Source organism: Podarcis melisellensis (assembly GCF_964234715.1).
Source record: "Podarcis melisellensis genome assembly, chromosome: 8".
Classification (NCBI taxonomy): domain Eukaryota; kingdom Metazoa; phylum Chordata; class Lepidosauria; order Squamata; family Lacertidae; genus Podarcis; species Podarcis melisellensis.
In genome coordinates this window covers 73,422,358-73,449,749 of record NC_138540.1, presented here as the reverse complement: position 1 = coordinate 73,449,749, position 27,392 = coordinate 73,422,358, and the positions used below count along the sequence as shown (strand labels likewise).

Sequence of the window (27,392 nt, the reverse complement as noted above, 5' to 3'; positions counted from 1 at the left end):
GACAGGAGGATCGAAACCTTGAGCTGGATCTGCAGAACCGAAACCCTGCCAGGAAAATAGTGCTGCTTTTGTCAGTTCAGCCTGTATGACTGGCCCCCACACAAGCATCTATGTTATCCAGACCCCCGCATGGATTTAACATGGAGACATGTCTTCTAAAACAGACCCCAAATGGATATCTGAGTCCAGATTTCCCACATTCAAGCCAGAGCTCTGCTGTCCATCACTCCATGTTGGCTGCTATATTTTGATTTTTATCCATGGTATCAGGAGCATAGCTAGGCACAGGCTCAGGATGCAAATGAGCATGTGCCTGTTTACATGCTTGGATGCCTCTGGGAGAATTAAGGTGTCCAAGACCTTGGATCTTACCATCCCTGTGCTCCACAGTATACCCAGTAAGCAAAAGAATATTTCTTTTTAAAAAAAATTTAAAAGGCAAAATGGGAAGATGCCTTGCACATTGCTCCATCCATTCGGTGCTACCTACACTAACTGGCAGCGACTCTCTAGTGCTCCAGGCAGGAGATATTCCCAGCCCTAGCTGGAGTTGCTGGGGATTGAACACTGGAACTTCTCCATTCAAGACAGTTGCTCTGCCACCGAGGTGTGCCCCTTGGGAAAGGAGGGGGCAGGAGATCAGGGACCTGATGCAAAAGACCTGGGGCTCAGGCCCCTGGGCCACCCGCTGAGAACACCCCCAGCTCAGTTACAGGACCCCTGTGTGGTGTAGTGGTTAAGAGCAGTGGACTCGTAATCTGGTGAACCGGGTTCGATTCCCCGCTCCTCCACATGCAGCTGCTGGGTGACCTTGGGCCAGTCACACTTCTCTGAAGTCTCTCAGCCTCACTCACCTCACAGAGTGTTTGTTGTGGGGGAGGAAGGGAAAGGAGATTGTTAGCCACTTTGAGACTCCTTAGGGTAGTGATAAAGCGGGATATCAAATCCAAACTCTTCTTCTTCTTCTGCTTAACAAAGCAACCCAATCCTAGACTTCTGTTTACTTCCGCAAGTCATTCCTTTCCTGGGTGTTTTGCACCCCACCCTCCGGTCCTCCCTGCCCCCATCTCCCTCAATACTTAAGCCCGATCTCCACGTCTGGCACATCTGTGTGCATCACTTCATCCTGACATCTCGCCACTGCTGCTCCCTCTACGCCCAAAGTGTACACAGGGGCTCATTGTTCTGGATGCTCAGCTTCCCCTTGTGGGCTGATCTGCCTTGGCTTTGGCTGGCCACTGAGGCTGGCATAACCTGGTACCCTTGGCTGGGTCTGAGGACTTGTCTGGTTTCCCGGGACGTATTTGCTGGAGGAAGGACAGCAGCGATTTCACGAGAAGCCCATCCTCAGATTCTGGGTGAGTGCCGTTTTATTTTACTTTTGTGAGGGGCTTCTGTGGGAAGGCTCACCGATGAGGGCAAAGGACCTGGTTCTTTTTTGTGTATTGTCAGAGCATGGATTGATCTCCAAGCAGAGTCAGAGAGCAGTTTCGAATCAAAAGACAGCTGCTAAGGTATTTTTATAGCTTTGGGGGGGAAAGGAGATTGCGGTTCGGAGCAGCGGTAGCCAACTTCTAGCTTATGAGCCACAACTGTGGCATCTGTCCCTTGGTGGAACCCCACCTTAACTCAGTCAATATGTGGGATAAAGCCTGCCTACTGCTTCACTATCAAGGGGAAGAGTCAGGGGGAGACATTTTTGTGGTATGTGTTCGCAAGATCTTAGCTCAGTGGCAGAATACCTGCATCACCCGCAAAAAGATGCAACTTCAATCACCAGCAGGTCCAGGTACGGCTGGGAAAGACCCCTGTTAGAACTGATTTATTTACAATATGCCAAGGAACTCAAGACCCCGTACAGTGGTACCTCGGGTTACAGACGCTTCAGGTTACAGACTCCGCTAACCCAGAAATGATACCTCAGGTTAATAACTTTGCTTCAGGATGAGAACAGAAATTGCACGGTGGCAGTGGGAGGCCCCATTAGCTAAAGTTGTACCTCAGGTTAAGAACAGTTTCAGGTTAAGAACGGACCTCCAGAATGAATTAAGTTCTTAACCCGAGGTACCACTGTACATGGTTCTCCCTGCTCTGTTTTATGCTCGCAGCAACCCTGTGAAGTCGGTTAGGCAGAATGACAGCGACTGGCCCCAGGTCAGCCTGCGAGCTTCATGGCCAGGTGGGAATTTGAACCCTGGCCTCCCAGGTCCTAGTCAAACATTCAACATCCCTGTGTTCGTCAGAGGAAGGGTGGTATATAAATTTAATAAAAAATTAATAAGAAGCAGAACCAGTGTCAACGAGCATAGGATGTCCTGATTTTCTTTGGAGAAATGTTGGAGGGTATGGAGTTATGCAGTGCTTCTTTTCTATTAAAAATGTTTAGGGGTACTCTCATTTTCCTACTCATACTGAAATACTGCCCCTCAATGAGGCCAAACTTAGATGCACAAAATATTTAGGGGTATGCGTACCCCTAGAAAAAAGCACTGGAGTTATGTGACCCCCAAGCCAGGGAGATAAATAACTATACAACCTTTAGAAGATATCTGAAGTCAGCCTTGTATAGGGAAGTTTTTTTAATGTTTAATATTTTATTATGTTTTTATTTATGTTGGAAGCCTCCCAGAGTGGCTGGGGCAACCCAGTCAGATGGGTGGGGCACTGTTATTGTAATAATAATAATAATAATAATAATAATAATAATAATAATAATAATAATAAATTAATTAATTTTAGAAATGCTGGAGGGTATGTAATACTGAGTCAGATGGACCAGTAGTCTAACTTAGTGTAAGTCAGGTTTGTATGTTCCAGTGATCTACATGCAGGAGAATGTGGAGACATAGGAACATAGGAATCTGCCTTAGACTGAGTCAGACCACTGGTCCATCTAGCTCAACTTTGTCTACACTGACTGATAGCAGCTCTCAGGGTTTCAGACAAGATTCTATCCCAGCCCTACCTGGAGATGTCGGGGATTGAACCTGTGACCTTCTGCTTGCAAGGCAGATGCTCCACCAAGGAGCTACAGCTCCTTGGTCCTGAAGTGATAGAAAAAGGGACAGGTTCATTCAAGATCGCATGCTGAGAATCACAGTTTTGACAGTTCCTTTCTGGCGGGGGTGGGGGCAATGTTCTTGCAACTAGACAAATTGCGCTCTGCAGAAATGGTTGAAATTGAGCCCTAGCGCTAGGGTTATTTATATATTTATTATTTTCAGAAAATATTCCTATGAGGGTGCCCCCTCCAGGAGGTCACTGTCATGCAGGAGGGATTTAAGAAGTTTATGTTTGCATTATGAAAGTGCCTTCTCACCCATGTCATTTTTAAATTTAAAATGCCCTTTTGCTGATAGAAAAGTAATGGGGAAATGCATTGAAAAGGGTGGGATGAATGAACAATTGATGGGAAGCAGGTTCAGCCCACCCATGAGGCAAGGTGAGGAGACTGCCTCAGGTAACAGGATTCATTGGTGCGGCAGATCCCGATGTCAGAGCAAGAAGGGAGGTGCCATTTGGTGTGTGTGTGTCCACCTGAAGTGCCAAAATATCTTGGGCTGGCACTGATGGGAAGACGTGTATCCACTTTGCATGTGGATCAGGATGAATGCTGAGTCAATGGCTTGTGAGTCCTATAAGAGTCTTTTAAAAATGGCATTCCTCCCTTCCACTCCATGTTAAAGTCAACTTTGCACCATCCTGCTGCATGTCTGCATCATGAGTAGGGATTTGGTTCAGTCCACATTTAAAGGCAAGCTTATCTACTTCACACTCTCTGAAACAATATGTGAACCAAAACACAGGCAACCTTCTGAATTCATACTTATCCAAATTTTGTGATACAATTCTCCAGTTAAGTAATGCACCCAAAAAATGCATATACAGTACTTGGGTGTATATTCATGGAAAAAACAGGCAAAGATGCATGAGTTTAGGGGAAATTGCTCTAAAATGTGTATCTCAGGTAATATCGCATACAGCCTTGGGCATATTAGGAGACACGCTTTCTAAGATGTTGATGAATTTTCATGAGAACTATATTTAAAAAAATGTGAAACTGAAAATGTTGAGAACTGAACTTAACATTGGAAAGATTAGAAACCGAAATGGACATTGTCACCCATTACTAATCAGGGGAGGTCGTGTGTAAATTTAATGGTGAGCTTCTTTTTCCTTTTGTACATTTAGTAGCCCTTCAGAGTGCAGAATTTGAGAATATTTAGCTTAGAGCAAGTGGCCAGGAATGGTGCAAAGGAACAGGTCTTCTTCGGATCCAAAAGGGTTAATTCAGCAGAACTGAAACTGAATTCTGAAAGTAGGTCAGCCATTTGAAATTGGTATATGAACAATACATTTGGAAATGTTTTAAAACATGGTGCTGAGAGGCAATCGTTTGCAGTGTTCAGTGGTCGGGTTTGACACTTTTTCAGCTGGTGTTCCCAAAACTCTTAAATCGAATAGTGCCCATTGCCAGGAATGTGGCATGGAGAAAAATGGAATAAACATTTCAAGATTGCGGTTTCCGTTGCAAGTAAATTTGATAAGCCACAATTTGCATGAGAATTCCACCCCACCCTCCCAATTCATTTCAGCAATAACCAGGAAAGCCAGGATGCCAGAGCCAGAATCTTGTCTCTGAAGGGAGCACTCTTGGCAAATTGTTTTGCAAATTGCAGAGCGGATGGGCAAGGGGTGTGTGTGTGCATCTGAATGTTCAAAGCCTTCATCAAATTTTGAAATTCTCTGGGTTGGTGCGGTGGCTAATCATAAAACCTTTAGCCTATTCAAAAACACATATTGTTCTGCACAAACCAGGTCTCTGAGTAGCGAGACACGTCAGTGGTGGTTTCAAGCACTTTTCTGAGGTCTGGAATGAAGGTGAATGCAGACTCTGGCATCTTTAGGTTATATTTACCCATATATACAACCTGAGCATAGTATGGAGGGCATCACAGCACTAATCTTCCAGAAAGGAATTGGTTCAGCAGCCTCTTCTACTGGATTCTAAGCGTTTCATGTGCACCATACATTTTGCAACGTATGTTTAAAATGCCCTAGGTTGAATCTCTCGCATTTCCAAGAGCAGAGGATCTCAGGCTGCGTCAGGGGGACACAGTGAGTAGATGGACTAATGCTCTGAGTACAAGGCAGCTATTTCATATGTTTATACTGGATGTTAGCTGCAGGTTGCCCTATCACAATTATCTTGCATTTCCTCTGGACGTGCAGCCAATGCTGTTCAGCAAGGTACATACACAGCTGGATGGCTGACAAAAAAGACACACTGGTTGCTGCTGGGCAGCCTTGGAAAAGATGCTGCTGCCTTCTGAAGATTTGTTGGGTTGAGTTTGGTGGAGTGTTTTGCTCCAGCACTGCAGCCTAAGGACAGAACTTTTTGCCACGTTGTGTTGTTTTCAGCCGTTGCCTGAAGTGAGTAGATAATTCAGCATGTGGCTTCTTTCTTGTCACAGCACCCCCGTGACAGGAAAAACATTACCTGCCGGATTACTGTTGCTGCTAAAACAACTGTGACTGCCCTGTTGGCTCTCCAGTTGGGACTCCCTTCAAGTTCCGCCAACTCCAGCCCGCTTAGCCAGTGGGCCAGGGATAAGGGAAGTTGCTTTCTGCTCCAGAGGGTAGGACTCGAATCAATGGATTCAAATGCTAAGAAATGAGACCCCGGCTAAACATTACAAAGCACTTTCTGACTGTAAGAGCTGTTCAGCGATGGAACAGACCTACCTCAGAAGGTAGTAGATTCTCCTTCATTGGAGGTTTTTAAACAGAGGTTGGACAGCCATCTGTCAGGAATTCTACCCAAATGCGATTGTGGTTTTAAAACGCATTGTAAGGAGTCTGTATGGGAGTATATTGCATTTAAAAATGGGGTATCAGAGTTTTTAGGGGCTAACCAGATTGGGACAGCTGGGATAGCAGGCTTGTTGGGTTTTGAATGTCTCATGTAGATTTTTCAATTTCTTTGTTCTGTATGGGACAATGACAATAAAGGTTATCGTATCGTATCAAAATTCTTTAGCTCTGATTCTTATGTTGCAGGGGCTTATAGATGACCTTTGGGGTTCTTTCCAAATCTACAAATCTATGATTCTATGAGTTGCAGCTCAAGACCCACCTCAGGAGGGGCAGAGAGTGTGTGTGGAGTTATCAACCCTTCATGCTTCACACTGGAATGGAGGGAATTTATATAACGAGTCCCAAACTGAACAAGCTTTTTTTTTTCTTTTGGCATGGTGCACGTTTGATTTTATCCACCCGAGGGCAGCAGGGACCCGTGAACAAACACAAAGGCCGGCTCAACAAAGGGAGCTTTGAACAAGCTGCAGCTCCTACATGGTGTTCAGATCCGAGCGTGAAGAGGAGAGCTTTTAATAGCAGACAAAGTGCGGGATTGCTCTTCCGCAGCTATAGCTCTCCCAACCCCTTGTCAGCACCCTGGCAAGATGTATTTTTATGTTCTCTCACATTGGCTGCGCTTTGTGTTTAAACTGTTCTCGCTTGCAACACTTGAAAGTGCAATACAAAGGCATCATAATAATACAAAGCCCCCAGTCTTGAGCTTTGAAAGGTTCCTAAGAGAGGGTATCATTCTCAACGATGAGGAGGCAGCGTGAGTTCATTTATGCTGCCTCCTTGCTGGCCTGTTCTAAATTTGCAGAAAACAAACCTAAACAACAGCTTTCGTTTTCCTCGTTTATTATATTTTTATCTCGCCCTTCCTCCAAGGAGCTCTAGGAAGTATTTCTTATTTATTTCATTCAGGGAAATTATACGCCGCTTATTGGCGCTTGTCTCTAAGCAGTGTACAAGGAATGCAATCCAATGAAAATTAAAAATTACGAAGTCAAAATTTGGTTTAAATGCTTTCTGGGATTTTTTTTTAAGGATTCAGGTGCTGGAAGTTCAACAGGGAAAGTGGGGATTCTTTCTCACATAAGATGGAAGAGGCTTCCATAAATTCGTGCCCCCGATATTCAATGTATAGCTCCTGATGAATATGAGCATAGAATCATAGAACCATTGAGTTGAAATAGACCCCAAGAGTGCATCCCATTAGATGCAGTGGATCTGAGCCATGGGGGACCACCAACAGTGACTCCCCAAAAGTCAGGGATCGGGCAGGGATATAAGGGATCAGGTGGTCCCTGTGGTATCCTGGACCCAAGTTGTTAAGGGTCTTGCAAGGACTTTGAACCTGGCCTGGTAGTATACAGTGGTACATCAAGTTACAGATGCTTCAGGTTACAGACTCTGCTAACCCAGAAATAGTACCTTGGTTTAAGAACTTTACTTCAGGATGAGAATAGAAACCGTGTGGCGGCGGCGCAGTGGCAGCAGGAGGCAGTGGCGTAGCGTGGGGGGTGCAGGGAGGACCGGGCGCACCGGGCGCAACCTCTGGGGGTTAGGGTTAGGGGGTGCAAATCCACGGGTTAGGGGGCGCAAATTATTTGCCTTGCTGACAACCCACGCTACGCCACTGGCAGGAGGCCCCAATAGCTAAAGTGGTACCTCAGGTTAAGAACAGTTGCAGGTTAAGAACAGACCTCTGGAACGAATTAAGTTCTTAACCCAAGGTATCACTGAATGTGGCTCACTCACCACACCCTTTTAGCTTCAGAACAACACTATGAGGTAGGTTAGACTGACAAAGAGTAATTGTCCCAAAGTTGGCCCCTGGCTGAATAGGGATTTGAACCCAAATCTCCTCAGTCATAGTCCTAGACTGCGATGGCTATACCGCACTGCCTCTCTTTGTTTTGCTGCTAGGTCACGCCACTGTGAGTTTGGAAACTCTGAAAAAATGTGGTATTTGATCACTAGACCTACATGCCTTGTTAAAAGCATGAGATTTGCTCGCCCTGCCCCCGCCACGTTAACCAATACTGGCCTGCAGAAAACTAGGTTCCAAAAACTACCCTTGAATTTCATTACTAATATGTATCCCAAGTGGCAATTCTGACAGCCAATCTTTCATCATTAGTTACGTTGCCTGGAAACATCGAGCATTCGGAGGCTTTCAAAATTATTTAAGAACTTCAAAATGTTCTTTTGAATTCTCCCGAAATGCTGAGCTGTAACAATATGAAAACACGATGAGCCTCGTCGCCATATGCTGATTCTTCAAGACTTAGCAAAGCTGAGAGCCATTTCGATACAAGCACATCCACTTTCTGTTTACAGGAATGCATCTGTAAGATATTGCAATAATCTTTAACATTTGTGCCGTTTTCTAACCTTTGGTAGAGAGAAGCCCTACTGACAGATTTTTCTCTGCCAAGATCTAGTGGCCCATTATTTTGGCAGCAACTGAAAGGCTTCCAAGATTAGGGTGGCCATGTGCCCTTTTTTTACAGAGGACAGCTCTCTGTTTGAAGGACTAGTTGGTTCAAGTCTGGTTTAACAAAAAAGAATCGACAGAAGGGAGAGTAGAAGGACCATTAAAGGAGCTGTCCTAACAACTCTCAGCACTATTGCTGTTGTTGTTTATGTTGTTGTTATTTTAAGAGAATTTCAGTTATACAAGATAAAGTGAAGAAAGTAAAGAAAAAAAGGAGGAAAAATGCAAATGAGAACTAAAAATACAATAAGAAAAAGGGATATAATGTAATACACTAACTATAATCAGTTACACTTCCATACATTGTTATATAGATATACAGTGGTACCTCGGTTTATGAACTTAAAACGTTCCAGAAGTCCGTTCTTAAACCAAAACTGTTCTTAAAACGAGGCACACTTTCCCAAATGAGGCCTTCTGCTGCCAGTGTCCTTCCACTGGTCGGATTCCGTTCTTAGACCAAGGTAAAGTTCTCAAACCGGGACACTACTTCCGGTTTTGCGGCGTTTGTAAACCGAATTGTTCTTAAACCGGACTGTTCTTAAACCGGACTGTTCTTAAACCGGACTGTTCTTAAACCGAGGTACCACTGTATATGTAATGTTATTGTCCTAATATGATTATTATTGTCCTAATATTGTCCTAATATGATTATTAATAACCCACTATGCTTTATATAAACTCGTTCCAAACATCAGTATATTTATCCAAACAAAACCTACGTCAATAGGCAGCCCATTCATATGTTGTGAATGTTGTCATGTTGTCGATCCATTGGTTAAAGGGGATCTTATCTTTATTTTCCCAGTTCATCGATGCCAATCTTTTAGCCATAGTCAAGGCGCATAGAATCCATGTTCATTGCTCAGCACTCTTTAACAAACTACAGCTCCCATAATTCTTTGTGGCTGTTCAAAGTGGTATCACGGTGCTTCAAATGGATGGCCTCCCACAGGCTTGCTCAGTGGTGGCAGTGGCAAGCAGGTTGCATCAGCTCTCATTTAACGCCGTGCAGCTGGGAAGGGCTGTTTAAATTTCCCACAATGCCCCGGAGTGACGCAACATTGGTGGCATTGTGGGAAATAAAAATGGCAGCGCCCAAACACTTTATTAAAGTGAGGCCCGAGGCAGGAAGGAAGCATGGGTGCTGCCAGGCTCCTAAAGGGTTCTGTGGCTGCCCAAGGATGCATACCATGAGCAGCACGGGGTCTATACCAGGCATAGGCAAACTTGGCCCTCCAGATGTTTTGCGACTACAACTCCCATCATCCCTAACTAACAGGACCAGTGGTCAGGGATGATGGGAGTTGTAGTCCCAAAAACATTTGGAGGGCCATGTTTGCCTACGCCTGGTCTAGATGGGGAAGGTGTGGACCAGCAAAAGTGGCTGGATTGTTGTTGTTGTTTAGTCGTTTAGTCATGTCCGACTCTTCGTGACCCCATGGACCAGAGCACGCCAGGCACTCCTGTCTTCCACTGCCCCCACAGTTTGGTCAGACTCATGTTGGTAGCTTCGAGAACACTGTCCAACCATCTCGTCCTCTGTCGTCCCCTTCTTCTTGTGCCCTCAATCTTTCCCAGCATCAGGGTCTTTTCCAGGGAGTCTTCTCTTCTCATGAGGTGGCCAAAGTATTGGAGCCTCAGCTTCAGGATCTGTCCTTCCAGTGAGCACTCAGGGCTGATTTCCTTCAGAATGGATAGTTTTGATCTTCTTGCAGTCCATGGGACTCTCAAGAGTCTCCTCCAGCACCATAATTCAAAAGCATCAATTCTTCGGCAATCAGCCCTCTTTATGGTCCAAGTGGCTGAATTAAAACTCCCATAATCTCTGAGCAACATCCTGATGGGAGTCAGACGGCACCAATATCGGGAGGGCTACAGGTTGTCCAATCACGATTTACACACAAACACATATCATTTTGCCCTGTTTAGATGACCCTCCCCCCTTCGTGGTCTTGATTCCCCTCACTCCACTTAATTCCTATGGTGACCAGATGCAAAGAAGGACCAGACCCTTATGTAACTTCAAGCTGGATTTCAGTGATGCGTTTTCCTCTTCTTTTGACATTACATCAGTTTCCAACCTAGCGAGTATCTAAATTTCTTCAAATATCAATTTGCCGTTTGGAAAGCAAAGCCTGACAAGATTAGGCCTAGGACCATAAGCAGTTATTTTATTTTTTATAATCACCTTAAAAGAATTCTCTGATTTATGAGGCAAGAATTTAAAAAATAAGACGTTAAGAGTTTTAATATACAGACATAAAAACTGCAGTTTGCAGGTGGTAACCACCATCTTAGAAGTCATCAACCCCTGCCCCAGACCACTATTTCATAGGTCCTTCTTTGAGGAAGGGTGGTAGCTCAATGGATCTGTTTGCATGCAGAAGGACCCTGGTTCAATTTCTGGCATATCCTGTGTTCCGGGGTGGGGTGGGGGAGGCATTTTTATTCCAAAATGACTTGTTTTCATCAAATGCTGGCACATGCCAGCTGAATCAATTCACTAATTTATTAAAACGAATGTCATTCACTGACTAAGATTTCTTTAACCGGGCAACAGGTTAGAAATGCTAAGCGTGGAGTTTCAGCCATCAAGATTTTGCCAGGCTGAGAGATTCATGTGACATAATAATAATAATAATAAATCAGATTGCAAAAGGGTGCAGCGACCCCAGAAGCCCCTCACATCTGATCCGCAGCACGGCTGCACAATGTGATGTAAGCGAACAGAGTCTGGGCTCTGCAAGGGACAGGCTGAGCCTAGCTTGGACAAACAGCTTTGTTCTGTGACCTTTCCTTGAGTGGCGCTGCCAGGCTGTGCCATTCCAGAGCGGCTGCTTCGCGCCGCTGCGTTGAGCACGATCTGCTTTTAACACAAGCCATTGTCAAGAGGAAAGAAGGCAGAGCAGGGAAGGGCGCCGCTCTGCGAGCGGGAAAGAAACCTTTGTGAAACTAAGGGAATGAGCACCTAGAAAGTCCTTGACTGCACAGACCATTACTCCAGTGACCTACATGTTAGATCAGTCTGCCTGGCCTGTTTCAAACCACAGCCACACAGGAGAGAGGAGTAGCCCTAGACTGAGGCCCCATCTGCATCATACACTTAAAGCAGTATCATTCCACGGTAAACACTAATGGCTTTGCCCTGGGAACTGTGGTTTTTTGAGGGTGGTGAGAGTTGTTAAGAGACCCCTCTTCCCCTCCCTCAACTACAATTCTCAGTGGTTTAACAATCAACCCCTCTTTACAGGGAACTCTGGGAATTGTAGTTCAGTGAGGGGCATAAGGGTCTTAGCACTCTTAACAAACTACAGTTCCCAGGATTGGGGGGGGGGACTATGACGGCTTGCAGCGGTTCTCAACCTGTGGGTCCCCAGATGTTGTTGGACTACAACTCCCATCATCCCTGAGCTCTGGCCTTGCTAGGTAGGAGTGATGGGAGTTGTAGTTCAACAACATCTGGGGACCCACAGATTGAGAAAGGCTGGAAAGGGATGTTGTTGTTGTTTCCCAGGGCAGGTTGTAGAAATCGAACTTTCAGAATTGCAAACAGTGAGCGCTGCACTGGCATGAATTGGGTGCACTCTCAAAACAAACCTCTAAGTGGTCAAAAGTACAGTGTCTTCAGCATTTGCCGAAAGCTGTCTAGTGAAGAAGCCAGACAGACCACTTTGGGAAGGGAATGCCACAGTTTAGGGGCTGCCACAGAGAATACCCTCTTCCCAGCTGCCACCGCCTCAGCTTCTGAGGGAAGTGGAACTACCAAGAGGGTCCCCTCTGCCGATATCCACACCTGAAAGGGTCTGTAGGGAAGGTTTTGTGGGTACAGTAGTACCTCGGGTTACAGACGCTTCAAGTTACAGACTCTGCTAACCCAGAAATAGTACCTCAGATTAAGAACTTTACTTCAGGATGAGAACAGGAATTGCGTGGTGGCAGTGGGAGGCCCCATTAGCTAAAGTGGTACCTCAGGTTAAGAACAGTTTCAGGTTAAGAATGGACCTCTGGAACAAATTAAGTTCTTAACCCGAGGTACCAGCTTCGGCTGGGGAGGGTGGGATATAAATAAAATTTATTATTATTATTATTATTATTATTATTATTATTATTATTATTACCACTGTATTTGGGGCCCAAGCCATTTGGGGCTTCAAACACTAACGTGGGCACCTTGAATTGGGCTTTGAGAGAAACCGACAACCTGTTTCCATTCCTCTACTGCAACTGCAGGCGTCGACATCCTTTCCCGTCTTGTTCAGTGCCTCTTGAGAGCTGCTCCAGCTTTCCCCCTCCGAAGGAGTCAGTCTGGGACATGCGCCTCCAGAGAGCTAGCAGGCCTGGGCCTCTTGCCAGGGGTAGGCGGGCACAGCTGGTGCCCGTAGGAGGGAAGTTAACACCAACAGCGGAGGCAGGAAAGGGAGAATCAGCTACAACCGAGACCTACGTGTGTGAGCGCTCTTCGCACACAAACACACAGTCGCGGACACCCACACCTCGCCGAGGCACTCTTTCTTGCTTGTACAGAAGCTTCTGTGTGCATCCAGTTTGGAGCCTGAGCTTTAGGACTGCTTCTTGGGCCGACAGAGCATGTCAGTTTCGCCTGCGCTCTGTAGCCAGCCTGCCCATCGGAGTCATTTGCGGTCGATGGCAGACTAGAACGTAAGACAGGGATATCAAATCAGGACTTCAGATCCCATCAGCCCAGCCAGTATTTCACATCCCCTCCAACATTTCTGTGGTGAAACAGAGATGTCCTGTTCCACCCCTCTAGCTTTTATCTTATGAAAATGGGATGTCCTAATCCAGCCCCTCCATTTCGCCAGTGTGTGTCGCCAAGATAGTGACGCCTCATCCCCTCCAGCGCTTCTGGAGAAATAGAGACAACCAAAGGGAAAGCAGGGCAGTCCAGGATCAAATCAGAAACCGGGATGGCTTCTGCAAGTCAGGGATTGTCTTTGGAAAACCAGGACACTCGGAGGGTCTGATTTCATCCATGGGTCAAGGATGATGGGAATTTGGGGAGGGGGCTTCCCTCGTGCTTGGTCCGAAAGCTGCAATTGGCGCAGGATGCTGCAGCACAATTGCTGACAGGAGTGAGAACCTGTCAGAATATAACACCTTTTGGCCAGAGAACTGCACCGGTTGCCAATTTGCTCCTGGGCCAAGTTCAAGGTATTACTATTTGTATATAAAGCCCTTAACAACGTGGGATCCGTTTACCTGTGAGATTGCCTTACCCCTTAAAAGTCCACTCAATTGCAGAGCTGGCGCTGTTCCGCATAGTACTCATTCCACATTTGTAAGAAATTGATCTTCTGTTGACGTCACAGTATTCTGTGTAGTCTGATAAAACCTTTTCTCTTTGGGCAAACCTATCAGTGGTGTCGAATGTTGACATGTGTTTCAGACTGGTTTTTAGCATATTACTAATGTCAAATATTTCTTCAAATGTTTTGAATAATTGTTTTTAACCAGTTTGTTCTTTTTGTAAACCACTTTGAGGTTTTGGTTTGTGCAATCAAACGGGATATAATTTTTATAAAATAAATCAGTCCAAAGCAGCTGGAGAGCTCAGTGTTGGCTATCAGAGACTCACAAACGCTGTGGCACTTAGATTCTGCATGTGGGTCTCCATAGGCATCTGGTTGGTCACTGTGAGAAAAGAACGCTAGACTAGATGGGCCTTTGGCCTGATCCAAGAAGCTCTTCTTACAAGAACACAATGAAAGTCCTTAGTAATTAGTAAGGTGCTGAAAAGTGGATTTGCATACTCATCAGCTGCCCTGAAAAACATGTTGTACCTGGAAGATGGCATTCTGGAAGATGGCATTCTGTGAGTACTCTTGCTTAGAGCAGGGATAGCCAATAGAGTGCCTTTCGGATGTTGGGCTACAACTCCTATCAATCTCAGCTGGCATGGCCAATGGGCAGGGATTGTCTGTTTATCACATTTATACCCCACTTTTCCTCCAAGGAGCTCAGGGTGGCATACATGGTTTTCTTCCTCTCCAGTGCATCATCCCAACAACCTTGTGAGGTTGGCTAGGCTGACTGGCCCAAGATCACCCAGTGAGTTCCATGGCTGAGCAGGGATTTGAACTCTAGTCTCCCAGGTCCTAGTCCATCACTCTAACCTGGCTCTTTATATTATCATATTACCTGGATAGCTCTGTTCGTTAAGAGTGTGGCGCTGACAATGCCAAGGTTTGCAGATTCGATCCCTGTATGGGAAAGCTGTATATTCCTGCACTGCAAGCGGTTGGTGTGTGTGTGTGTGTTTTACAATTTAGAATACTCATTTAAACATCCTTAAAATATCAATGACTTCCCTTCTTGCCTTTCCTTGGTTCATTTTGCATATCATAAATCCCTGCATATTTTACAGAAACTAAACCATTCAGAATAAAACTTATTTACACTCTTGAATTTATCTTAATGCTGCCAACGTTTTCAAGTGTACACAATTTCCCCCCTTAGTGTCTCTTTCAACTCTACAGTTCTATGATTCAGTTACAGGAATGGTAGCAACTAATAGTCCATCAGTATCTAAGAGGACACCATGTTGAATATTCTGGCCCCAGCAAGGCCAGTGGTTGGGGATCATGGGAGTTGTAGTCCCACAACATCTGGAAGGCCACAGGCTAGCTATCTGTGGCCTACACGACTTGACAAGAGAATGTCACTGTTCCTTTCGTGGCTGTGGGTGGTCTCTTGAAGGGCAATTCACACGGCGGTTCTGACATTCTGAGAACGGCTCCCGTAGAAAATTACAAATAGAGGTCTTGGTGACTACAGTGGAACACAGGAGCCAGGTCATCTCTGAAGTATACCTATGGTTGGTAACTTTGCCGAGGTACGAAGAGAGAGGAAATGCAGGCTAGAGCAGATAAGATTCATCGGTCTTGTGTCTGCTTTTTGTTCAACTAAATCACAAGGTTGGTTCCCTTGGATACAGATACAGATTTCCATACAGAATTCTAAACAAAGAGACAAAAACACACTAAAAATTAAAACCTAGCTATTGTCACAGCCCAACAGGATTGTTATGAATTTTGCCATTATTGGATGACACCATCTGTGGTACAGTTAGGTAATTCTGGATTCCAGACTTCAGCGGTCTGCCGTTGGGACCCCTTCTTTAGAGGGTAATAATGAGTTTTGCTTCAGAATGTGGTAGGAACATTGGAAGCTGCCTCAAACTCAGGTTCAGTCCCCAGCAACTTCTGGTAAGAATGGAAATGTCCCCTTCCTGAAACTTTGGAGAGCCGTTGCCCATCAGTGCAGACAGTACTGATCTAGATGGACCGCGGGTCTGACGCAGACCATACATTTAAAGCACACCTAATGCATGTTTTATATGTCTGTTGTTATTGTCCATGGAGTTTTCTTGGGATACTGGAGTGGATAGCTGGTCCCTTCTCCAGGTAGACCACATTTATTCTAAACTCTCAGCTATGACCTGTCCGTCCTGGGTGGTCCTGCACGGCATAGCTCATAGCTTCTCTGAGTTATTCAAGCCCCTTCGCCATGACAAGGCGGTGATCCTTTTGAATTGTGGTGCTGGAGGAGACTCTTGAGAGTCCCATGGACTGCAAGAAGATCAAACCTATCCATTCTGAAGGAAATCAGCCCTGAGTGCTCACTGGAAGGACAGATTCTGAAGCTGAGGCTGCAATACTTTGGCCACCTCATGAGAAGAGAAGACTCCCTGGAAGAGACCCTGATGTTGGAAAAGATTGAGGGCACAAGGAGAAGGGAACAGAGGGCAAGATGGGTTGAAATATACTCAGAGTCGAGTGTGGATTTCATGCTCTTTATTCAGCTCGTAGTAGTGGGGAATGAAAGTTCCCCCAAAATATCTGCTTTATATACATTATTTACACAGTGGGTCGCACATGATAGGCTAATTCTGGGATTCTCCTGTAGGCCAATCAGGTTGCAGATTCACTTCCACCTGGAGCTGGATTGGGTGGCTCCTGCGGACCAATCATACTGCTGCATTGTTCTAGGACCAATCAGACTGCTGCATTCTGGACCCTATTGTTCTAGGACCAATCAGACTGCTGCATTCTGAATCCTATTGTTCTAGGACCAATCAGACTGCTGCTTTTTGGATCCTATACAACTCAGTACATAACACTTTTGGACAGTGTTATAGAAGCGACCAACATGAATTTGACCAAACTGCGGGAGGCAATGGAAGACAGGAGTGCCTGGCGTGCTCTGGTCCATGGTGTCATGAAGAGTTGGACACGACTAATCGACTAAACAACAACAACAATGCATTTTTAAAGCATATGACTTTCCCCAAGGAATTCTGGGCACTGTAGCTTTCATAAGGGTGCTGGGAATGGTCACTCGGCGGGGGGTTCATTTCCCAGGATTATTAGGGAAGGGGAAATTGTGTGTGTTGAATGGTAAATATCTGGAAGGCAGCTTCTGATGGTCCTAGGCTGAATGCCCCCTCACACTCTTCCCTGCCTCAATGTTTTGCTCATTCGAATCCAGCTCCCTGCCTAGCGCTCTCCCTGCAGGAGGTAGATGGGACACTGGCAGCAGCTGACTAGGCAGCTGAGCCAACCTTTGCAGATCCTGCGTGATTAATGATCTGGCACCGTGATCCTTCCTGGTGGGTGTATTTACCGCTCGGTATCCTGCCAAGTCTTCCGACGAGAGGAGCAGCCTCCATCTCGCTTCAGAAGCTGTCTCGAGCGGTGGCCCTCGAGATCTGTGGGGCCATGTTCACCTTGCCTTCTGGCCAGCCTTCCAGGAGTGGGAGAGTGGGGCAGGCTAGTGCTGGGCAGCAGGGGGTCAGAACATGGATGTAAAATTTAGCTTGGTGCAGGAGGCTGGTTTCTACACACGCCCAGCCTCAACCCCCTTCTTTATCTCTGAGTACAGTAGTACCTTGGTTCTCGGACTTCGTCCATTCCGGGAGTCCGTTCAACTCCCATAACTGTTCGAAAACCAAGGCGCAGCTCCTGATTGGCTGCAGGAGCTTCCTTCACTCAAGCGGAAGCTGCGTCGGACATTCGGCTTCCAAAAAACATTCACAAACCAGAACATTTGCTTCCAAGTTTGCAGCGTTCAAGAGTCGATTTCTTCTACAACTAAGCCGTGCAAGGACCAAGGCACCACTGTATACATCCCAAACAGCCAAACATGATGAGAAGCAGGACCAGGAAGGGGGGGTGGCCTAGGGAGAGCCCCAGGGGCCACACAGAGAGGCCTGGAGGGCCACATGTGGACCCCAAGTTATGCAGCCCCCGAGCCAAGGAGATAAGTAACTAGACAACCTGTAGAAGACATCTGAAGGCAGCCCTGTATAGGGAAGTTTTTAAAAAACGTTTACTTTATTTATTATTTGATTATGTGTTGGAAGCTGCCCAGAGTGCCTGGGGCAACCCAGTCAGGCAGGGTATAAATAATAAAATTGTTATTGTTATTATGGAATAGGACATCCCTATTTTCATCTGAAAAATATTGGAGGGTATGAAGACATTTTTCTTTCAACAACTTGTTCTACCTCAATGATAGGCTCTGCCAGAGCTGTTCTTATTATGTTTGTAAATTGCCTTGACAAACATGTTAGAATGCAATTCATTAATATTAATAATAATTATAATTATAATAATTCCAGAGGGTTGGCCTGGTGGCCTGGAAACCACAACACTGCTTACACAAAACACATTTAATATGCACACTTAAAGCGCATATCTTTCACCAAAGAATCCCGGGAACTGTAGTTTACCCCCATGAGCTATAATACCCAGCACCCTTAACAAACTCCAATTCCCAATATTCTTTAAGTGGAGGGGGGAGAGAATGTGCTTTAAACATATGGTGTGTACACAACTTGAGTGTTATGACAAATGGTTGAAAGAGCTGAATTTAGTTCAGCCCAGAGAAGGAAAATTAAGGAGAGAGAGCTTTCTTCTAAGATCTGGAGGGCTGTTTGCTTGCTTTTTGGTTGTTTGATGGGGGTGTTGAGTGGTTTTTCTCGCAGTAGGCTGCTTTGTGTGGGCGTTTCGTGTGTTGCAGTGAGGTCCTGAGCCTCGCCGTTTTTCCGTCTGTGAAATGGGTCTTTTGTGGTTCCCACGAGTGTTCCCGAGAATTCCAAATGTGCTATACGGTTGAGCTGCTGTCCTTTTCCATAGGAAGCTATCTTATGCTGAATCAGTATTATACAGAGTTGAGTCTCCAGCATTTCAGGCAGGGAATCTGTCCCAGCCCTGCGTGAAAATCCCTGGGCTTGAACCGGCCACCTTTGTATGCAAAGCAGGTGGCCTAATCTATGTGTCTTCTCCTTCGAAACCTCAGAGCTGGTGGAAAGGATTATCTCCATCAATGGCTCCATCTAGGTGCCGCTGTTGCCAACACTCCTTTTTTCACCCCCTTTGGTGGTGTTCCTGTGCCCTGAACGGCTACTTGGCAAGTGAAGAAAATTTGGCAGCCAAACTGTTTCTCAGCAGGGAGGGAAAACGATAAGGGGAAGTTTCAGCTGCTGAGTTTCAGCTTGTTTCCTCATCCTTCTCCCACAGAGTAATTGCCTCTGATATTCCTCCTTCGATGCACTCCATGCTAATTTCTGTTCTTCTCCATCTACATACTGTAATTATCCCAGAGCAATTATAGTCTGCCTTCCTACTACTTTCCCCCTCACCCATCCTGATTTTCAGGAGATGGGTGCCTTTCTACCCTTTGGCTGACTCCTCCTGGCTGGACAGCAGCCACCAGCTGAGTCTCTTTTCAGCCCTGCTACAAAAAAACAAACAAACCAGATTTCTGAGCTTATTCACTATAGAGCAGGGGTAGGCAACCTAAGTCCCCAGGGGCAGGATGCAGCCCAATCTCCTTCTCAATCTGGCCCATGGGCAGTCCGGGAATCAACGTGTTTTTACATGAGTAGAATGTGTGTTTTTATTTAAAATGCATCTCCGGGTTATTTGTGGGGCATAGGAATTCGTTCATCCCCCCCCCCCAATATAGTCCAAGTCACCACATGGTCTGAGGGACGGTGGACCGACCCACAGCTGAAAAAGGTTGCTGACCCCTCTTATAGGGCATCAAGCATCAGGAGCTGTCTATCTGTCCAGCTAGAGTTTATTATTTCAGCAGTCGGGGGTGCCAGATTTGTGGAGGGGCTGCCTGGGCTGCCTGCACAACTACTGCCCACCCAACAGCTAAAACAAGCAGCCCAAACCATTCATCTGCCCACTTGAAGTTGGCAGCACTGAACCTTGTAGGTGTAGGACTGAGTGAGGGGTTGGCTAGAGCAGTGTTTCCCAACCTTGGGTCTCCAGCTGTTTTTGGACTACAACTCCCATCATACTTAGCGAGCAAGACCAGTGGTTAGGGATGATGGGAAGTGTAGTCCAAAAACAGCTAGAGACCAAAGGTTGGGAAACGCTGGGCTAGAGGACCTCTAGGCGCCCTATAGGTGCATGATTCTGCGACCTGCATGGCCAACGTTCCATTAACGTTCATTTTTGCTTTCAGTTTGTGGAGCAATGTATGACATTCGTGTGCCCATTTGAGTGATCTGCAGGCAAGCGATTGCGTTGAAACCCACGACATGCAAATGTCTAGTCCTATAGGGCAGGGCTAAATCATGGACGCAAGAACGAAAGAAGAAGTTGCAGGATCAGGCCAATGGTCCACCTAGTCCAGCATCCTGTTCTCACAGTGGCCAATCAGATGCCTGCGGGAAACCAGCAAGCAGGATTCAGGCACAAGAACACTTTCCCCTCCTGTGGTTTCCAGCAAGTAATATTCAGAAGCATTCATTCCTCCAGCTGTTGCGGCAAAGCCTAGCCATCATGCATTGCTAGTAGCCATGGGTAGGCCTCTCCTTCACAAATTGGTCTAATCCTTTTTCGTTGTTGTTAAAAAATCTAGTTTTTATAGAAGGTTTTTTTGTGATACAAAAAACAAGCAAGGAAAGATACATAAACTGTGGTGTCTCCACTTTCAATTCATAGAGTCTTTTTCATGGTTTGTTTGCATTTGGTGTGCCATCTTGTTTGGTGGCTGTCTTTGCCTCCTGCAGCGGTGAGTTCCACAGAGTAACCATGCTCTGGTGGGGGCTGTCGTCCCAAAGCAAAACAAAACCTGGCGGGCACCCAGTTGGGGAAGGCCGTTCTGGAACGTTACCTTTTATCACCCCACCCCACCCACCTCCGGACCATCTCACTCTGCTCCTTTGCGAGCTCGAGGGGGCATCCCCACGAAGGCCTGCCTGTTTACTCGGCTGCGAAAGCAACACAATTGAGTTCACCATGGCAATGTGCACACGGCGCACGGGCCCAGGCAGACGGGGAGCTGCTGCTCACAGGAAGTCGGAGCTCGTTCCCCCATATGCTCTGCCGATTGATGCAGATTCACACTAATAATTAGGGCCCTATCCCTGCTTGCTTTACGCCGGCAGAGCTCGAGGAGGGTGCAAGAGCTGGAAAGGCAAGGGTAGGGAGGTGGGCTCCGTGCCAGTGACTCAGAGTTCAGTACAAAAGCCCGAGCGATTAAAACACACCCTTTTGCCTAATGCCTCTATGTTTGAGGAGCTGGCACAGGGCGAGTTAGCTGGGTCACAGCTGCACAGGAGGTCTCTCTCTGCAAGGATTGCTTGGCTTGTTAAGCTAAGATGCAGCTACCTCTGTGGGAAGGAAGAGAAATTTGCTTGAGTTTGCCCTTAGAAGAGGGTGAGACAAATTCGTGGAGAGTACCAGTGGCTTCTTAGCACAATGGCAATGCTCTGCCTCCTCTGCCAGAAGCGGAAATGCTTCTCTGAATATCGGTTTGCTGGAAGCCGCAGGTGAGGAGAGGTTGTGCTCATCTCTCCTACTTGAGGGTTTTCCCATGGACCACTGTGAAAAGAGGATGCTGTAGCAAATGGGCCTGATCTTACTGGGCTGTTCTTACGTTTCCAAATCCACACTTTCCAAAGCAGTACACGAACCGAAACAGAGCCATCCTTCGAGAGTCACGTGAAGTGTAGGTGGGTTCCCACGAGGCAAGACACCGTGATAACAGCAAGAACCTTTATTGAACTACATAACTGGGAAACAGGGGCAAAGCAACTGCTTATATATATATCTCTGAAAGCCTGGGCCACTCCCACTCCCAACGTGATTGGCTGTCTAAACTTCCAAGCTGCAAATCACGACTCAGAGGTCAAGGGCCAGTGGCAGAGGCCCAAATCCTGAAATGTTCTGTGATTGGACGTCAGGTCTTGAATCAGAACACAGGAGCTCAGATTCCTGAGTCCAGACTCAAGCTCAGGCAAACACAGACCACTGAATACATAACATCGGGCGTCTGTGAATTTTGCATTACTTCGTCCTCCAACCAGGGATATGTGCAAAAACATATGAGTCCTGCTGTGAAGCGTGTCTAAAAATGCATTTATGAGGAAAATCAACATTCAAAAATGCATTATATCAGGGGAAACTGCTTTGCAAGTTTGCATATGTTAGGTGAAATTGTATACAGGTCTGTGTACATTTGGATAAATTTGCACTAAAAGGCTGGTTAGTTTTCCTGAGCACATTAGGGGGGGAAATTGCACGCAAATTTCATGGAAATGTAGAATGTAGCAGTGGAAAAATGAGAGCCACCCCAGAGGTGGCTGCATTTCATGAGCAATTGTTGGACGGGGAGGAGGAGACCATTATCCGTTCTGGAGCAACTATACAGCAGCTCCAGGCTGTTTTGCTCCCGCCTTGTGAATAATATATCACAGTCCCTAACTGTCACCGAGTGAAGGACACTCATGGTGCAATTTGCAAAATGATCCAGCAGAGGAAGGGGAGGGTGGAATTCTGTGGAGGCAGACACACACAGAGAGAGGATAGGATGTTGTAGATTCCCCGGCAATGGATATGTTGGTGGCTTGGAAACACGGGGGACCATTAAACAGGGATCTTTTGTGACTTAACTGTGTTTTCCTGGGTCTGGGGAGGTGTGCCTGCCCACAGTAAGGAGGGGGAAACGTGAAGAATGCGTTTTTGGGCGTGTCAGGAATGCCTCCCAGTAGAAAGGCTCAATTGGAGGAGATTGTGCTCTGGTGAACACAGCCGGAGAAATGGATTCACTGTGCGTCAGATCAGCACAAAAACTATCCCCGCCCCCCAGCCAAACTGGAAAACGCAGGAATCCTGACTCCGGAGCATCTTACCCATTAGGCCCCCATCTCCTCTTGTCCAGAGAAGGAAGAGCTGTGGCGCAGCGTTAGAGCATCTGCCCAAGGTCCCAGGTTCAATCCCCGGTATCTCCAGGACAGTGGCTTGTCTAGTCTAGCATCCTGTTCTCACAGCGGCGAAACAGACACCTGTGGAAAATATACAAGCAGGATCTGAGCACAAGAGCCCTCTCCCCTTCTACCGTTTCCAGCAACTGGTATTCAGAAGCATGGCTGCCTCCAGCTGGGCTAGTAGCCGTCGACAGCGTTATCCTCCGTGAATTTATCCAGTCCTCTTTTATAGCCTTCCAAGTTAGTGACCATCATTGTCTCCTGCAAGAGCAAGTTCCATAGTTTTAAACTCTACGCTGCGACCCAGCTCTCCATAGCCAACATGTGGAAATATTCAGGGTGGCAGGAGAGGAAATATTGTTTATTTAGATCCTTCCTAACAAAGTGAAGTTCCTTTACTTAGCAGAGTTACATTCCCCTTTTTACATGCACAGCAGATAGCTGCTTGCAAGCTCATGTGAGCCTCTCCCTATTCTACAATTCAGTTTGTCTTCAGATGGAATTGTATGTTCCTGGTAAGTTCCCTTGAATCCCTCTTAAAAGAATAAAGACGCCACAGTCTTATTCAAAGTCAATAAAAGAATCAGGTAGGTAGCCGTGTTGGTCTGACGCAGTAGAAATATATTAAAAATAAATAAATAAATTGTCCAGTAGCACCTTAGAGACCAACTAAGTTTGTTCTTGGTATGAGCTTTTGTGAAGGGCATTGTTGGCATTTGATAGCATGAAGAAGTGTGTATGCACACAAAAGCTCATACCAAGAACAAACTTAGTTGGTCTCTAAGGTGCTACTGGACAATTTTTTATATATACAATGGTACCTCGGCTTAAGAACTTAATTCGTTCTAGAGGTCCGTTCTTAACCTTAAACTGTTCTTAACCTGAGGTACCACTTTAGCTAATGGGGCCTTCTGCTGCTGCCGCCGTGCGATTTCTGTTCTCATCCTGAAGCAAAGTTCTTAACCTGAGGTACTATTTCTGGGTTAGTGGAGTCTGTAACCTGAAGCGTCTGTAACCTGAAGCATCTGCAACCCAAGGTACCACTGTATATATATTTCAATAAAAGAAGTTTACGTACGTCAGTTCACAGTTGGATCTCTGAAGGCAGATTTAGTTACAAATATGTACATGTGGATCTACCCCATATGGGAAAGTAATCCCAGTGCTTATGCTAGCTGAGAGCAGAAGTCAAAAAGGGGAAAGGTTGCTGCATGACTTGTCCTTTTGTTACCTGGACAGGTTAGGTCACGCCAACCTTCTATCACATGCAAAAGGAAGGATGCTCCAGCCAGGAGGAACAGGAAGTTTCGAATGGCTGGACCAAAGATTCCCTCACATGTCTTCTCTAGCATTTCAAGGAATGTTGTACTTGACTGCCTCTCATGGATCACATCCCGCACAACATATATCACTGTCATATATAAACCACTTCCCCCCCGCCTGCCCCAATACAGCAAAATACAGCCAGTTTAGGGTGCCGATCATCTGCTGGGAGAGGAAAGAATGGAAAAGGAGGATGGGGCAGAGAAATAGGATGGGGTGGCTGGGATTCTGATCAGGGAGCATTCCACACTGCAACATTTGGTTGAAGCTCCCTCTTCTCCTGACTAATAGCCAATGGCCATTGATTCCACACCTGGAAATAGAAAATAGACGGTTCCACTTCTGAAAATAGAGCGTTCTCACCTCCAGCATCTTGCAGACAAAAATAGGGAAACTTGTGTATGTGTATGCAGGTGATACTTTCACAGCCTAAGCATTACTGAGTGTATGGTACATGTGCGCACACACAGTGATGCATAGCTTCCCTGCCTTCCAAATGTTGCATTAATTTGCTCGAAGAGAACTTATCCTGCACTGGCTTTCAAAGCAGCCTTTCCCGAGAACGCTTAAGAGAAGGTTCGTCATTGGATCTGACTGCTCTTACCTTGGATGAGCTACAGCAACCAGATTTGGTGACGTATATAGTATCCAGAGGGGCGGTTTTAGGGGGGCTGTGAGGGAAACGGCATTCTGATTCTTTGCACCCATGCACATGCATTTGAGTGGGCACACCCTACAATCAAGAGATCCGCTCAGATATTTAACTTTTGCAGTCCCTGGAAAGGAGCCTGATGCCTGGAGAACTCAATCTCTATCCACACAAAAGCAAATATAGGGACAACAAAATAGGGCAATTAGGGCATCAGTAGCACCACGGTCCTCTCTTTTGGGTGAGGGATCGTAGCTCAGGGCTCCTTCAGGCAACCTATTTATTGATCACAGACTCTAATTTGTTTGCACAAATCTTATGTGGGGGTTAGACTAGTCGTTTTTGTGTGTTTTTTGTTTTGTTTATATGACAATGAGCATTCATCCTGCACTCATCTTGATTTGCTGGTGGGGTGTTTACATGTTTTCCCATTAATTGCAGCTTCATCCGACGCATTTCCCCTCCACTTTCCTAACAGCAAACAGTCTGATTCATTTTTAGTGGAGATTTGTTGTAATCCACTTTAAATGCACAAACCAACAGCCCCTCCAGACATCCTTTTGGATTGCATATTCATGATGCTATTATGGTGGCTGCACATGTTCCCGCTTTCAATGCTGTTTGACCCTGCAAAAGTTTCAGAGTGGACATCCTGCTTCATTTCCAAGCAGTGCACATCCCGTAACCTCCCTCTGAAATCCTGTAGCGTTTTATACCCAAAATGTTCCGGTTTACTTATTTTTGTCCTGCTTTAGTTACACTATAGCCCTTCCAGACAGGAAGTAAAGTGGTAGCATTGGGGAAGCACCCTAGAACAAAGTGAAGCAGAATAAATCCACTGCTATTGCAATAATACAGTGGTACCTCGGGTTACATACGCTTCAGGTTACATATGCTTCAGGTTACAGACTCCGCTAACCCAGAAATAGTGCTTCAGGTTAAGAACTTTGCTTCAGGATGAGAACAGAATTCGTGCTCCAGCAGCGTGCCGGCAGCAGGAGGCCCCATTAGCTAAAGTGTTGCTTCAGGTTAAGAACAGTTTCAGGTTAAGAACAGACCTCTGGGACAAATTAAGTACTTAACCCGAGGTACCACTGTAGTCTCCTTCTGCACTATACATTTAATGCAATATTGTATCAGTGTGAACAGCCATGGCTTCCTGCAAAGAATCTTGGGAACTGTAGTTTGCTAAGGGTGTTGGGAGTTGTTAGGAGACCCCAGTTCCCTTCATAGATTTACAGCTTCCACAGCGGTTTAAAAATCTAGTCACTCTTACTAGGGAACTCTGGGAATTGCAGCTCTGGAAGAAAAATACAGATCTCCTAACAACTCTAACTACCCTGAACAAACTACAGTTCCCAGTATTCTTTCGGGGAAGCCATGACTGTTTAAAGTGGTATGGTGCTGTTTAAAATGTATAGTTCAGAGGGGGCCTTATTGTGTTAAGAACATGCTGTAGAATAGGGTTACCAGACGTCTCCGGTTCCCGGGAACAGTCCCCAGATTTGCAAATCTTTCCCCGGACGAATTCCGTCCCCGGAATGTCCCCAGATTTGCAAATCTGTCCCCAGGAAACGTGGCAGCGGCAGCCTCAGCAGCCCGGAGCCAGCCTGGTAGCGCAGTTGGCTCTGGTTGGATTCAGGAGCTGCTCATTGCTCACTGCCACCGCCACTGCCGAAGGGGAACCGGGGACGTCCGGCGGTACAGATCTCCTGCCCCCTTCCCCCTATGTTTTGACAGATCGGGGGAGGCTCAGGAGTTGCAAGTGGGCAGCCGCTGCCCAGGAGGGGCGCAAGGTGAGCAGTTTCTCTGTCAGGCAAGGTGCATAGCCCTTCAGTCAAAACAAAGGGGGAAGCGGGCAGGAGACTGGGAGGAGGCTTGGGAGTCACGGGCAGGCGGCATGCAGTTGCCCAGTTTTTTAAAAACTCTGCGCATTTATGTTTCACAGGGTGCGAAAGAAGGGCTTTGCACCTTGCCCGGAAGAGAAACCACGCACCTTGCGCCCCTCCTGGGCAATGGTGCACCACCCGCCCATGACTCCCAAGCCTTCCTCAATCTCCTCTCCCCTTCCCCTTGTTTTGACAGATCGGGGGAGGCTCAGGAGTCGCAGGCAGTCCAGTTTTTCAAAAACGCTGCACATTTATGTTTCACAGAGTTTTGCACCTTTATACAATATGCATGTGTGCTTGGGCCCAGGGTCTTTCGCCTCACCATCTCCACTACTGACTCCCTGTTGCTACTCAGCTTCAAAAAAATAATAATAAAAAAATTCCCTGGATTCATTGGAAAAAATTCTGGTAACCATATGTAGAATGTACCCAACATTTAAAAAATCCACCAGTCCGGTGGGGCCCCTAACATTCCGGTTTGCACTTTAATCCCACCCGCAAAATATTGATGGCCCGCAGGCACTTTCAGCGGTTGGGCACACATTTTCCATGCTAAAGCTTCAATCCCTGGCAAGTCTAGTTAAAAGGCAGCAGTCCGGAGATGGGGGAGGCCCTCTCCTTCATGAGACCCTGGAGAGTCAATCGTAAACCAATTCAGGGGTCCGGAAGGAAAAACAGCTTCCTATGTGTCTGGTCGCTCATGCAGACCTCGGCCCCTCTCCCAGAATTCAGTGCAATTCAGCCAGCTAGGATCTCATGCTGCTCTCAGGCAGGCAAGCTGCTCAGGATAACAGGTATTTAGCTGATTGCTAGATAATGGCACAACGCAAGAAGCAGGAGAGCAGGCAGATGAGAATTAAAAACCGGCTCCTTTTAGGGGAGTCCCAAGGCCCAGCCCAAATCACATCCACCCACAAGAGA

The 27,392-nt window shown here is 46.4% G+C and overlaps 1 protein-coding gene across 7 annotated transcripts in view; it reads left to right on the top strand.

Moving 5' to 3' along the window:
• Window positions 1-1,108: 1,108 nt before the first annotated feature.
• Window positions 1,109-27,392, top strand: part of MAG (myelin associated glycoprotein) — a 69,399-nt gene continuing 43,115 nt past the window's right edge. For 2 of the 7 annotated variants that reach the window (XM_081920636.1, XM_081920637.1), the window contains exon 1: window positions 1,109-1,358. In XM_081920636.1, coding sequence (XP_081776762.1) covers window positions 1,190-1,358 — 169 coding nt within the window. In that variant the 5' untranslated portion in view covers window positions 1,109-1,189. The remainder of the gene's footprint in view (window positions 1,359-27,392) is intronic. The other 5 variants (XM_081920642.1, XM_081920639.1, XM_081920644.1 and 2 more) reach the window with 4 other exon arrangements.